The 13,935-nt window shown below is 42.0% G+C and overlaps 1 protein-coding gene across 1 annotated transcript in view; it reads right to left on the bottom strand.

Moving 5' to 3' along the window:
- The window catches only part of MLXIPL (MLX interacting protein like), an 85,486-nt gene extending 71,855 nt beyond the window's left edge, over window positions 1–13,631 (bottom strand). Inside the window, exon 1 of the mRNA XM_075263929.1 lies at window positions 13,390–13,631. Within this exon, the coding sequence (XP_075120030.1) occupies window positions 13,390–13,628 (239 nt within the window). The 5' untranslated portion in view covers window positions 13,629–13,631. The remainder of the gene's footprint in view (window positions 1–13,389) is intronic.
- Between the last annotated feature and the right edge of the window lie 304 nt (window positions 13,632–13,935).

Raw genomic sequence — 13,935 nt, 5'->3', positions numbered from 1 at the left:
ATAGTCTTTTCTGCATAAATAATGCCTTACATGAATAGGGTCTGACAAAATATAGCTGACTCGCTGTATAGCAATTCTGTTGGGTATCCATACACCTTAATCGTGATCATACAAACAACTCCGCTTTTACACTCCCTTTCAATTTACCTATTAGGCTACTAGGCTACAGAATCATACATTCACAAAAATAGCTGACACCAGTCACCACTTATGGTAGACAAGACACCAATATACTCAAACCACGCACAAATTGCAAACAAAAGAGTAACAAGCCTAAGCTATATTTACTCTGTGGCTACATTTAGAGCCAAGGACAATCTAATAAAATGTTTTATTTAATATGTTCAAAAAAAGTTACAGTGCTTAACAAAAAAAGATGAAACAAGAAAGACATATACAAATAATGTAAGACTGGGTTCACATCTGCGCTTAGTGAGTGCTTGGGGATTCCATTTCCCACTCCGCTTGTAAAATGCCTTTTTTTGGGTGGAAACCCAGTGGACCCCATTATAGTCTATGAGGTTCTAAGGTAACCACTTTGTATGCGGGTTAGGTTTCCGTTTTTCGGGTCCCCAAGCAGAACCGAAGAATGGAAACAAGCGCAAGTGTGAAGCTAGAATAAAATAAAATGGAAATATAGATCAGACCTTTTGTGAGACTAGCTGTTGCAAGATGGCCTAACCAGAGTTGTCAAAGAATCTGAACAAGGGTTCATGTACTTTATTATATTTATGGACCCCTGACCCCAAGCTACTTTCTGGAACCTCCCACCGTGATGCCATACATTTCTTTTGTTAGATATCATTTTTGGCTTCCAGATGAACAGACGTAGTTGAACTGTCTACGTCACCAGCTCTACGCAAAAAGCTTGTTTAGTAGTGTCTGTCTGTATACCGTTTCCTAGTTGATCATCTGTATCCTGTCTCATCGGTTGTGGATTGTAATAACCATACAAATTACACAGGAGCTGCACTGATGCATTGAAACAAAACCCGACTATGACAATGAAAGTTAAAACAGAACTAGCCAATATAGCATATATACAATTTATCGGCGTGCCTCTTATTAGTATGTATGCTTAACTATTATTTGTTTGCATTGATACAAATTTTGGACTGTTCCTTGCCTAAAAATAATCAATGAGGACTATTTTTACTCTGCTGGAAAAACTGTAGTGCAAACTGTACTTTAAGGGAAAGTTCACGTGGCAAATCTGCAGCTGTCAACTGAATAGGGTTTGCCGAAATCCATGTGCATGTTACATAAACAGTCCCATTCAAATGTAATGAATGAATAATAGGTGTACTCAGGTACCATTTCGTATGGGGTTTCTGAAACTGTGAGGTCAGATTCACTAGGTGCCATCTAGTTCTTGATCAGATATGACAAGCCCGTCAAGGGTCCTGGATACAGCAGGACAGTCATACAGTCCTAGGAAAATCCTCACCTCATCCAAGAATACAATTTCTTAGTACAGGACATGTAAGTTAGTTAAAAGAGTTGTCTAAGCATTGTATAGCATTACCAGCTCTCAGGATTGTTACTGGGTGTCCCACCACTATGGTCTCTGCCAATTACGAGTACAGGGGTCCCCGATATTAAGGGCCACAATTTCCCAATTTAAATGGAGTAATGGTCATCTGTGCTACATTCAATCTATATGGGATTGATGGAGATGAGTCAAGTACAGTGTACGACCATCTTAACCACTCCCATAAGCATTAAAGGGGTAGTGCAGGATTTGAAGTAACCTGTGGGGCAGCGAGCGTGGGTGTAAAAGAACAAAAAGGCACATTCATCAGTCCCCAGTACTCCATTGTCCGCTCCCTGTCCCCACGTTCTGGGGCTCGCACCATCAGAAGCTGTGAGGTTTGCGTGACTGGTAAGGAACAGGTGACGTATGTGAGTGTTGTCACCAGTCCCTCTAGTGCTCTTGTAATTTTTTTTGGGGGGGGAAGTACCAAGCACTTCTGCTATGTGCAACAAAACAGTCCATTAAAAGTTTTATGTGATAAAACCCCATAGATATGTGTAAGTGTACTTTGCCAGTGTGCTAGCTGCATTTTTAATGTTCAGCACACTGATCTATTATTTCCTACAGCCACATACACATACCCGTGTGTTATCACTCATCCATGTAGGGGTGGTGGGCCCTGTTGGAACGCTCAGGAGAGTTCCTAGTCCTGTTAATTTTGTGACCTGGCCTCACTGCAAGAATGAATGGGGCTGTGGTAGGCTCAGGCGGCAAATGAATATCATCTTTGTACCATCTATGCTATTGTACCACTGACCTGCAGATGCACACAGTCGTCTTAGTATATCAAGAACTTACTGTGTTTGTTCAATACATTATTTACAAAGAATATTTATTCCAATGTAGGATCTTTTGACGAATTTACTGTAATATACTGACTTACAGGCTATAAGCCCTTAGTGTATTTATAATACAGGTATAGTAACGGATTATTTGGTACACAATGTAATAGCCCAGCTCATGCCCTTGAACTCCTGTTTCTCCTCCTTGGTAACTTGGCACCTGCTGTGCTATTACTGCAGACAGACTGAAGCCAAATAGCTACGGAAAATGACAACATTTTTTTTTTTAATCAGATTACAAAATCAAATAGTTTTTGGACATCTGATGCAAAAACAAAAAAGAGTTACATCAAACAGATACTCTCACAATGACCCCCAGTATGCAAGACATGAAAATACAAAGATAAAGACTTAGAGATGAAAAAAGCACTATATAGAAACATTAAGTATTGCAACCCCTATAGAAGTTACACATCCAAAAGCTTTTAAGAAACCCCTTTCTAAATCCAAAGACATTAATATGTAGTAAGTTTCAAATATGCAGCTACACAGATCCAACTCTACTGGAAGGACTTCCTAAGGGTGGGTTCACACCTGCACCCAGTCTCCGCTTTTGAGTTTCTGTCTTCTGCCGAGAGAAACTGGACAGGGGACGGAAACCCGGCGGTCAGTTTTCAAACCCATTCACTTGCAAAATGCGGCAAAACCATTTTTTATTTTTTTTTAACCGGATACAAAGTCCTGCATGTCCAACTTTGTATCCAGTTAAAAAAAACGGTTTCGCTGTGGAGAGGCAGAAGATGCTCACGGCAGTCACTTTGCAAACCCATTCAAGTGAATGGATTTGAAAACTGACCACAGGGTGTCCGTCTCCTGTCCAGTTTCTCTCAGCAGAAGACAGAAACCCGAAAGCAGAGTCCGAGCGCCTCTTGAGTGTATCCATGTTAATTTTTGGCCATTAATCCAAAAGAAGATCAGACACCTAGGTCAGACCCTGGCTCACAATCTTCGTTATACTTCATCCCAATGCTGTTCAATGGGGTAGAGGTCAGGGCTCTCTGAGGTCCAGTCAGGGTCTTCCTTACCAGACTCCGCCATCCATACCTTTATTTACTTTGCTGTGTGTACTGAGGCATAGTCATGCTGGAACAGAAAAAAGTCCTTCCCCAAACTGTTCCCACAATTGTCCACAATGTCCTGGTTGTCTGAAGCTTTAAGATTTCCCCTCGCTGAAACTAAGGAGCCTAGGCCAAGCCTAAAAACAACCCCATAACATTCATTGTCAACCTGTGTTTTCTGTGGGGTTTAATCTTTACAATGCAGAGAATGAAAGCTGGGCCAGTCACCCGGGTATCGCCACTAAAGGCTGTGACAAAAAAAACAGGATTCAGCTGGTTGTAGCCACAGGAGGGTCCATTGTGGGATGTCTGCTTCAGGCATCCTGAAGTGAACCTGGCCAGCATGGCCTTAGCCTTAAATAGGTTTCCCAGAACATTGATGGCCCATCGTTCAGCTGTGATCCTTCACTGCAAACCATCTCCTCTATATGCCTTGTACTGAACTCCATTCAAGTAAATGGGACTAGGCTGAAGTACCAAGATTCAAGATCCAGTGATTTGCGCCACAATGATCAATAGTAAAATAAATCTGACACCATTTACCTCCATAAACTGCTGTAATGGCTGGATAGATTAAAAAAGATTCACTTTATTCAAGAAAATGGAACTGATCTGCAATAACAGACACAACCATTGCACGACGCAAGGCGCTGTGCCTGGCATACAATAAAGAGGCCAAAGAGTTTGCTGGGGAACTACTAAGGATAGCTCATCAATCTTAAAAGGTTATCCCATAAGGAGAGAATGGGAAGACCTTCTTATCCCCTGCACATTCAGTCTGACCTCAGCCAGGGTGAATGTGGATGTGACTGGTGAGGACATCGCTCCCATTGAAGTGAATGAGAGCACAGTCCACCACCTGTCATACCCAAATTCAGCCCGGCTATGGTCAAGCTAAATGTGCAATGGGGAAAAGGACCTTCCATGCTGTCTCTGTGGGATAGCCCCCGTAATATTAACAAACACAACCCTAAATGTTACACTTATGTAAAAGTCTATTTCGTTTTACTACATTGTGCAGACTTTATATGTACTTCTTAGTCCTCTGCACCTTTGATCACCAGAATGGTTGGATTTGCAGATGTCAGACCTCATAACACTGCTACACAAAAATGAATGCTGTTTCCAGTTGTCCGATACTTCTCCAGTCAAGCTATACATTTATGGTACACGTCTAATTTTGGATCATGATATCTATTGTTAAAGCTATACAGAGGGCATTACATGGGTGTTCTTCATGTAAAATATCACATCATTCTCAATCCTTCCTGACCTGTTCAAACTTCCCATAAACTTGTCCAAACTAGAACTACTGGATACATCATCATATTGGCAGAAGCAATGTTTACTTCCTTTTTCATGATATTATCCTGCTGTACAGCACATTTCTTGTAGGGTTTCCAGCCTAATTTTTTCTAATCACATCCTACAGGACAAGCTGCAGAGACTTTATACAAGTTTTCCTACAAACATATCCAAATTACAATTTGTAGACAAAAGTTAAACATTTTTGCAAATATAAAAAAATAAAATTTTTACAGAATTTTAGAGATTTTCTGTAACCATCGTAGTGGTGACAGTGTTTTGTCCTGATTGTTTACCAATGGATACTACCATAAATGCAGGGACTTTCTATGACCTTGGACTTCTCAGAGACCCAGCCATGATTTCCATATTGTGGACAGGTTATCAGGCAGGGACGACTACATACAGGGGAAGATAACCCCGTGACAATAAGGGAATCATGGCTGGGTTTGTGACAACTGCTAGATCATAGAAAATTCCTATATTCATGATCATATCCATTGGCAACTGATCAAGACAACAGAATCCACCGCTAAGATGGTTAGAGAAAATCTTTAAGGAACATAATCTTTTACCTAAGTTTACGTTCCTAGGAAACCTCCTTCATTGTCTTAACTTTCGGCAACACCCTGCAACTCAAATGGAGTCTGTCAATTTTTGACGGTTTCTGTGACGGAGTCTATAACGGATACTTTGGCAGACACGTGAACTTAGCCAAACTGTCTAATATAATTAAGTTTTTCCAACTCTGACTTGACCCAAATTTCACAGCCCCGCTTACAAGAATTATTTAAAGGGAGTCTGTCAGCAGTAAATTGGTTGTAAACCTAATGTGCCTACCCAGTAGAGGTGGTTCTACACTTTCCAGATACATCCTAGTTATTCATCTTATTCATTGAATTACATGGAAATGAGGTGAAGGTGCTTTGGGGTCTGCTGTAGCTTCTCTGGGCTTTGCTCTCAGCTCTAGACTCCCTCCATAGTACTTTCCCTCATTTTCATATGAATAAAACTATGATTTAAATTAGAATGGGTCTACAAAGGTGAATACCAGCGGCGTATTTGTAAACTGTAGAATCACCTCTAAAAGGAACTAGGATTAAGCTTATAACCAATTTACTGCTGACAGACTCCCTTCAATAATGATTTTCTACCATGTGACTAAACAGAATCTATCAAAGTGTTTTATCATCCCTTATAATATAAAAGTAAAGAGAGATCACGTAATCTTTATCTGTCAAATAGCTATCTGCAGATATGGAAACATGGTCGTCGAGCAGCTGTTTACAGTCACGGCAGTTCTGTATGGCACAAAGGGAAACGTTTTGTGAACCTGTCTCAAAATCTGATTCGGAGGTTCTCCACCTACATTTACTCAATCTGATTACCATGAAGGTCTGTGTACTCTTCGGCTTACCGCTGCCTTTTCTGCCTTGACTTGAATACCTGAGTAATCGGATCCTGGTTGGTACGCAAGTACTGTCTGACAAACCAAGTAAAATGCCTATGTATCACTAAGCAACCACTCTGTCTCATAGGAAGGAGCTGGTCAGCTGAAAGGTGGATTGGTACCGTGCCGAAAGCAGGATGTCACAGCCAGTGGTTGCGAGGGAAAGAAGAAGGAGAGACACCGAGCACAGTAAGTGAGGCATTAACCGATATTTGGTAAGCAAATGAACTGTAAATGCCCAAATGGCCTCTCACCTTTTGGGGTTGTGAATTGGTCACAACATCTATAATTGCATGTAGACTATATTCCGGGTGAAAGTTGCAGCAGATCAGCCTGGAGACACTGGCGAACTGGGAAGGATGAAGTGGACAGAGGAACACCGAAGGTCTAAAGACAGAAGATCTGCACTCACTGGGGTATAACACGACAGGATCCAGAGGTTTAATCCAAAATTCATTAATTGTGACAATAATACAAAAGGCCATCACAACGCGTTTTGGGCTCTTCCAAGCCCTTTATCAAGTGCAATGAATTACTCACATCAGACCAGGCACCTGCCAGTGGTAGTGGAAAGGAGAGGAGACTGGGAAAGTCCATGAAGGTAATGGGACAGCAACATTCTTAGCTCAGGAGGTATGAGAATAGGACAGGAGGGAAAGTTTTTTTAAAAAAATTTTGCATAACTCTTTACATTGGCCTCCCTTAGCTAAAGCTTAGGAAAACCTGTCTGTTCCCTACTACAGAGCTGTACTCACCAACTCTAGGCAAATGGAAAAAAATATAAGCACAAAGTCGCGTGTGGCATAAATGCCAGCACACAGCCATACATTAGTATAAAAGAACTATATCTATTCTGGCTTGACTAATGGAACAAATCTCCATTGTGGAAACTTTTAGTACCACAGAAACAACAGTTAGGTACAGGGTGTGACCTGCCTATGGTAATCCAATGCAAATTTCAGGGCTGTACCAATATGTGCATGCTAACCAATAACAGGTGTGGGCGGGCAGTTAGTGGTAATTCCCATGAACCTGCTTTGATGAGTCACACCGTGTACAGCCAGTGATTGATTGGCAGCTTTTTCTCAATACTTGGCTCTGGTTTTGCTGGTATTATGGGTAAATCCCACAAGCAATGAGAGATTTCACTTAAATAAAAGTATCGGCCCTATCTTGGAGTGTGACTACTGTGCCACAAACTACTTTGTGTGACAGAACCATTATGGTTAACAGGGCTGTAGAACTGATAGGCCAAACCACCTACTTCAACACCTCCATTTTTCCACTGAATAACTCAGAGGCCTCTTGCAGACGACCATGGTTGTGATCAGGGTGCTATCCGAGTATTTCAAAGATAGCACACTGACCCATTCATTTCTATAGGCCCGTACACATGACCGTGAATTACAAGATCATGTGTGTGGGCCTACAGTCTGGCCTGCAAAATATAGAACAGGCCCTGATACTATCCGATTTTGCGGCCCTGCTTACATGGTTCCTATTCATTTATTGAAAGGGAAGCATGGCCGGTACATGAGTGGCACATGGGTGACATTCATGTAAAGATTCCCCCATTCATTAGAAATCTAGAGAGTGAATTTCTATTAAAGTAAATATGTAATAAGCTAAACATCTAATTCATTGTACAATATTACTATTAGTATATAATAATTACAAATCACTACTCATTTTATTTTGAAGCCAGAGTTAGTAACTTTTTCATTCCCAACTCAGACTCTACGACTCTGACTCCACAGCCCCGATGGTTAACCATCATTCTTTATAGACCGGCTTCATTTGGGAAACCTGTTATACAATGAGATCTAGGTGTTACTTGTGCAAAACACCCGACAATAATTTGGAATGACCTATAACTAGTGTAAAATCCATTTTACGACCCCTTGTGTATTGGATTTGGAGGTGTAAATCACCGCAGCAGCTGCTCCAGACCTGTAGATAACAGGTTATGTCAGTTCATAGCGATTAAGATCACATTTGCATTTCCTGTTTCTTACACTAGTAAAGTCTATTACACTAAGTGATTCATAACTAAATTATAGTTATTGGGACATCTGTGAGATCTCCCAGACTTCTGGTTTTAAAGATAATGAGATTTTCCTGCACAAAATGCCCGTCCCAAAAAAATAGGCCCAATTCTTTTTTAGGCTAAGTCCACAAGTAGCAAAACGAAGCTAAAAAATGCTGCACGTGCAATAAGGAAATGCAGAATTTTTAGAACTTGTGGAAAGATGGCAAAAAAATATAGTGTTTTACAGGGCAAAAAAAGTCTGCGTCACGTAACAAGGGCTCCTGCCAGTGCTACACATACTAACTCACCCGGGGGGCTCCACTACTACTTACCTGCAGAAACCCACACCCCCTTGTAATATAATGGATTCTTGCCCAAAAAATGTGGAGAGAAAAGTCCTGCTTGCAGTACTTTTTTCTTTGCATTTTTAAAGCGGAACGGGGGACATAATTCCTGAACGGTTACACAATGTAACTGTGAACCCAACATTAGGCTTTAGGAGGGAGATAAAATGAAAAACACAGCCGTAAGGATGCATTCACATGGAGTAAAGTGGCGCTGATTTGGGCGCTGATTTTTACACGTGTAAAAATAGACAAGGTGTTTTTTGATGTGTTTCTTGGCACAAAGCAGTTTTTGATGTGTTATTAGTCGCATTTTCTGACGTGTTTTCTGTTGCGTTTTTTTACATGCGTAAATTAACACAAGTATAAAAAAAAAGAAAAAGATCCCATTAAAGTCAATAGGAGTCTTATTTTCAGATCACATTCTTTACACATTATTGTGGAAAAAACAGCACCATAAAACTCCGTGTGAAAGGGTCCATTCACACGGCAAAAATAACAATCCAATTGACTTCAATGACATTCTTTACACATGTATTTTGACAAAATGAGCGCGCGTTTACTCCATGTGAATGGACCCTGGCCCCACATTGCAGAATCGCAGCAAAGGAATTAGATTCGAAATAATTCTGGTTCTGGAAAAGCTGCATTTTTAAACATTTTTTTTGCTGCATTTTTTTCCATATTGTTTTCTAGCTGCAATTCGGTATGTGGGGCCTTAGGCTGAGTTCAGACGTGTTTTTTTTGGTCAGGATTTTGACGTGGAATCCGCATCAAAATCCTGACCAAAAAAAGTCTCCCATTGAAATCAATGGGTGACGGTCATTTCGGAAAAAAGAAGCGACATGCCCTTTCTTCGTGCGAATTCTGTGGCCGGTTCAGCTGCGGACGTCTGCATGAAGACACTCCCTCTTGACTAGGCTCATTCATTTTGGCCCTAATCCAGAGCAGAGTGCTGCAACTGGATGCAGGTGCAGTGCACCGGCATCCAGTCGCGGCTACCGTTTTTTTGGTCCAGTCTCTGAGGTGGCCTCTGCATCAAATTCTGGACCAAAAAACTCAGTCTGAGCTCAGCCTTACCTTTGCTGTGACTTGCCGCAGTTCTGCAAAGCATTTTATGACCAGATGAAGAGCATTGCAAAACTGTGTCAATTTCTGGTATGACTGTGGTTTAGACATTGGGGCTTTTTTTTTTTTTAAATGTAGATTGTGAGCCCACATAGAGCTCACAATGTACATTTTTCCCTATCAGTATGTCTTTTTTTTTTGGAATATGGGATGGAAATCCATGCAAACACGAGGAGAACATACAAACTCTTTGCAGATGGTTTTTTGCCCTTGATGGGATTTGAACACCAGGACCCAGTGCTGCAAGGCTACAGTGCTAACCACTGAGCCACCGTGTGGCCCCTAGACATTGGGGCTTCTATGGGCACACTAAAACCTGAAAATGTACACATTTGGGTCACATTTGCTAGCAGAAAAAGGAACCCATTGAAGTCAATGGGAGGCTTTTTTTTTTCAGCGCTGAAATTCCACACCAAATTCCTCACCATTTTAAAAGGACCCTCACAAGGTTTTTCAATACGACAAGAACAGCTATACAAAAAAAACTATTTGGGACTCAAATTTGCTGGGTTTGTTGTTTTCCCTCAGCAGATTTTCAGAATGACTGATTGAGTCACAAAACTGCGCCAAAATACGCCACAGGAAGTTAGGGCTAGTTCACACGGGGCCAAAGGGGCGGATTTTGACAGTGGAATCCACGTCATAATCCGCTCCTTTACAATGGTGGTCTATGGAGACCACTACTGCTCTTTTTTCCGCCATCGGCAACTGCCGATGGCGGAAAAAAAGAAGCGAGCTGCCCTTTCTTCAGGCAGATGCCGCAGCTCGCTGAGCCGCGGCTTCCGCCTGGCAGCCGCAACCTCCGGCGTCGGCCCATTCATTTGAACCGACTCCAGGGTGGGGGATGCTGCGACCGCAACATCGTGGCAGGCGGGTTTTGACCATATTTTTACTTGGCTCCCCTAGTCAAAATATGGTCAAAATCTGCCCCACCGCCCCCCGGTGTGAACGAGCCCTTACTGTATCAGTTTTGAAATTAGTTTCCCTTTAATGTTTCTGTAATATGCTGGAGGGAAATAATACTAGTTGATCATTGTATCTAAAGCAACCCTAAGGCTGAGGCCAGGTTCACATCTGCATTCGTGGATTCCATTCCCCTCTCCGCATGAAAGACACGAAGTCTATGGGGGCAGCGGGTTTCCTCAGATAACCGCTTTTTTATGCGGATTAGAAAACCCATGTGCAAATGTAAATCAAGCCTAAAGCCACACGTAGCGAAAAAATCATGCAAAATGTCATGGACACAGCTAGTGTCCGATGCTAATGTCCGCGCAAGATTTTGCACGGACATTAGCATCGGTCACTAGCTGTCGGACACCGATAGTAGTGTGAACGCCCCCTAACGCTAAGGTGCAGTATTTTTTTTCTGCAGCCGCGGTGATTCGGCAATGTTGGGCGTTAGCCTAAGGGACATTGTCACACAAAGACATTTATATTGCCAAATATTCTTCAGCTTCTATTATTTTTATGATGGAATAATTACTTGCTACTACAGATATATCACGGCCAGAAAAGTTCTTGGATGTGGAGTTTTATTGTAAATTTCACCTGGTGTCTGGAGAATTGTGATGAAAATGATAAAGTTAGGATAATTTTTTTGTATGGGCTGACAACATTTCTAGGACACTGCATGACAATACTGTTATATATGGACACTCCGTGATGATAGTGTTATGTATGGACACTGCGATGATACTGTTATATATGGACACTCCGTGATGATAGTGTTATGTATGGACACTGCGATGATACTGTTATATATGGACACTCCGTGATGATACTGTTATATATGGACACTCCGTGATGATACTGTTATATATGGACACTCCGTGATGATACTGTTATATATGGACACTGCGTGATGATACTGTTATATATGGACACTGCGTGATGATACTGTTATATATGGACACTGCGTGATGATAGTGTTATGTATGGACACTGCGATGATACTGTTATATATGGACACTGCGTGATGATACTGTTATATATGGACACTCCGTGATGATAGTGTTATGTATGGACACTGCGATGATACTGTTATATATGGACACTCCGTGATGATACGGTTATATATGGACACTGCGTGATGATACTGTTATATATGGACACTCCGTGATGATACTGTTATATATGGACACTGCGTGATGATACTGTTATATATGGACACTGCGTGATGATACTGTTATATATGGACACTGTGATGATACTGTTATATATGGAGACTCCGTGATGATACTGTTACATATGGAGACTCCGTGATGATACTGTTACATATGGACACTCCGTGATGATACTGTTACATATGGACACTGCATGATGATACTGTTATATATGGAGACTGTGTGATGATACTGTTATATATGGACACTCCGTGATAATACTGTTATATATGGACACTGCATGATGATATTGTTATATATGGATACTCCGTGATGATACTGTTATATATGGACACTGCGTGATGATACTGTTATATATGGACACTGCGTGATGATACTGTTATATATGGACACTCCGTGAGGATACTGTTATATATGGACACTCCGTGAGGATACTGTTATATATGGACACTGCGTGATGATACTGTTATATATGGACACTTTGTGATGATACTGTTATACTGTATATGGACACTCCATGATGATACTGTTATATATGGACACTGCGTGATGATACTGTTATATATGGACACTCCGTGATGATACTGTTATATATGGACACTCCGTGATGATACTGTTATATATGGACACTCCGTGATGATACTGTTATGTATGGACACTCCATGATGATACTGTTATGTATGGATACTCTGTGATGATACTGTTATATATGGACACTGCTTGATGATACTGTTATATATGGACACTCCGTGATGATACTGTTATATATGGACACTGCGTGATGATACTGGACACTCTGTGATGATACTGTTATATATGGACACTGCGTGATGATACTGTTATATATGGACACTCCGTGATGATACTGTTATATATGGACACTGCGTGATGATACTGTTATATATGGACACTGCTTGATGATACTGTTATATATGGACACTCCGTGATGATACTGTTATATAGGTATCAACGAATGACTGAGCGTCCAGGTTTCAGTTTTTACATTACTTTTCTGTCCTAAGCAGGCGGGTCCAAATGTTCATCTTAAACCATTAGGGATAGAGGCCAGGCCACCATTAATCTATATTATTCTGTCACTAGTCACATACATAAAAGAGATCAGCTGATCACGACATAAACCTGCTCCATTAGCTCTCGGTGACAGGATGACCTTTGCTTCATTAGCATCCTAAATACCAGACTCCATATATCCTCTGCACAATACAGAAAGCAGCCCTGGAGTTGCAAGGATTAGAAAAACATGTCTGCTTTCTTCCTGTAACAGCACCCCCTAGGGAGGAGTCTGGCATTGCAACTCAGTTCCATTACAGTAAATGGGATTGAGCTGCAATACCACTCATATCCTTAGGACAGATGTGGCGCTGTTGTTGGACAAAACAAGAATCCCTGTTTTCTAATTCTTTACTAGTGCTTTCCCCCTTCCCTCACTAGTCCACAACATCATCATTCTGAAGGAGTAACAAGTAATCACCTTCTTATCACAGAAGTCGTGTCAAACTTTGCAGAGCGCCATGCCCACATTACTCACTATGCCCATGCCAGTCACACGGCTCACCTGTAGGCTAGGCTCATGCACTCGAATAACCTGGTCAGCGTGGGATCAATGCTGCCTGCAGGGACAGCTCCCGAGCGGTCAGGCTCTGTACTCCGATGTCTATCATCATTGTGCGGCGAGGAGACCATGAAGTGCCCGCTGTGAATCACCTGCAGCCGGGGCCGCAGCCCCTCACTATCCGAGTCGGAGTCGCTATCCTGAGCGGGCCCCCCAAGCTGCCCAGAGTTACAACCTGCCATAGTGCCAGCAGCCCGAGGAAGTGACAGCGAGGGACAGCGAGAACCTGAAGCCACGCCCCTCCCTTATCAGCCGCCAATAAGAAGCACAGTGCAACGCTCCAATTACAAAGCCCGCCAATCACAAGGTACGGGGCCCCAAGATCTACATAGCCACGCCCATATGTCATCGGCGTCCAGACAGGTGAATGTTGCCTGGTTTGGCAGTGCTGAGTGTTCCCAACCCTGTGCAGGTAACAGAGCCTGCAGCTAGGGAGGGACCCCGGGAACTGCACACTGCTCTCTGCTGACATTCCCTTCAGGGCTGGTG

The sequence above is a fragment of the Leptodactylus fuscus genome, chromosome 2 (genome assembly GCF_031893055.1).
Source record: "Leptodactylus fuscus isolate aLepFus1 chromosome 2, aLepFus1.hap2, whole genome shotgun sequence".
In the NCBI taxonomy this organism is placed as follows: domain Eukaryota; kingdom Metazoa; phylum Chordata; class Amphibia; order Anura; family Leptodactylidae; genus Leptodactylus; species Leptodactylus fuscus.
The sequence above is the reverse complement of the archived record's forward strand: the minus strand, read 5'-3'. Positions and strand labels throughout refer to the sequence as shown.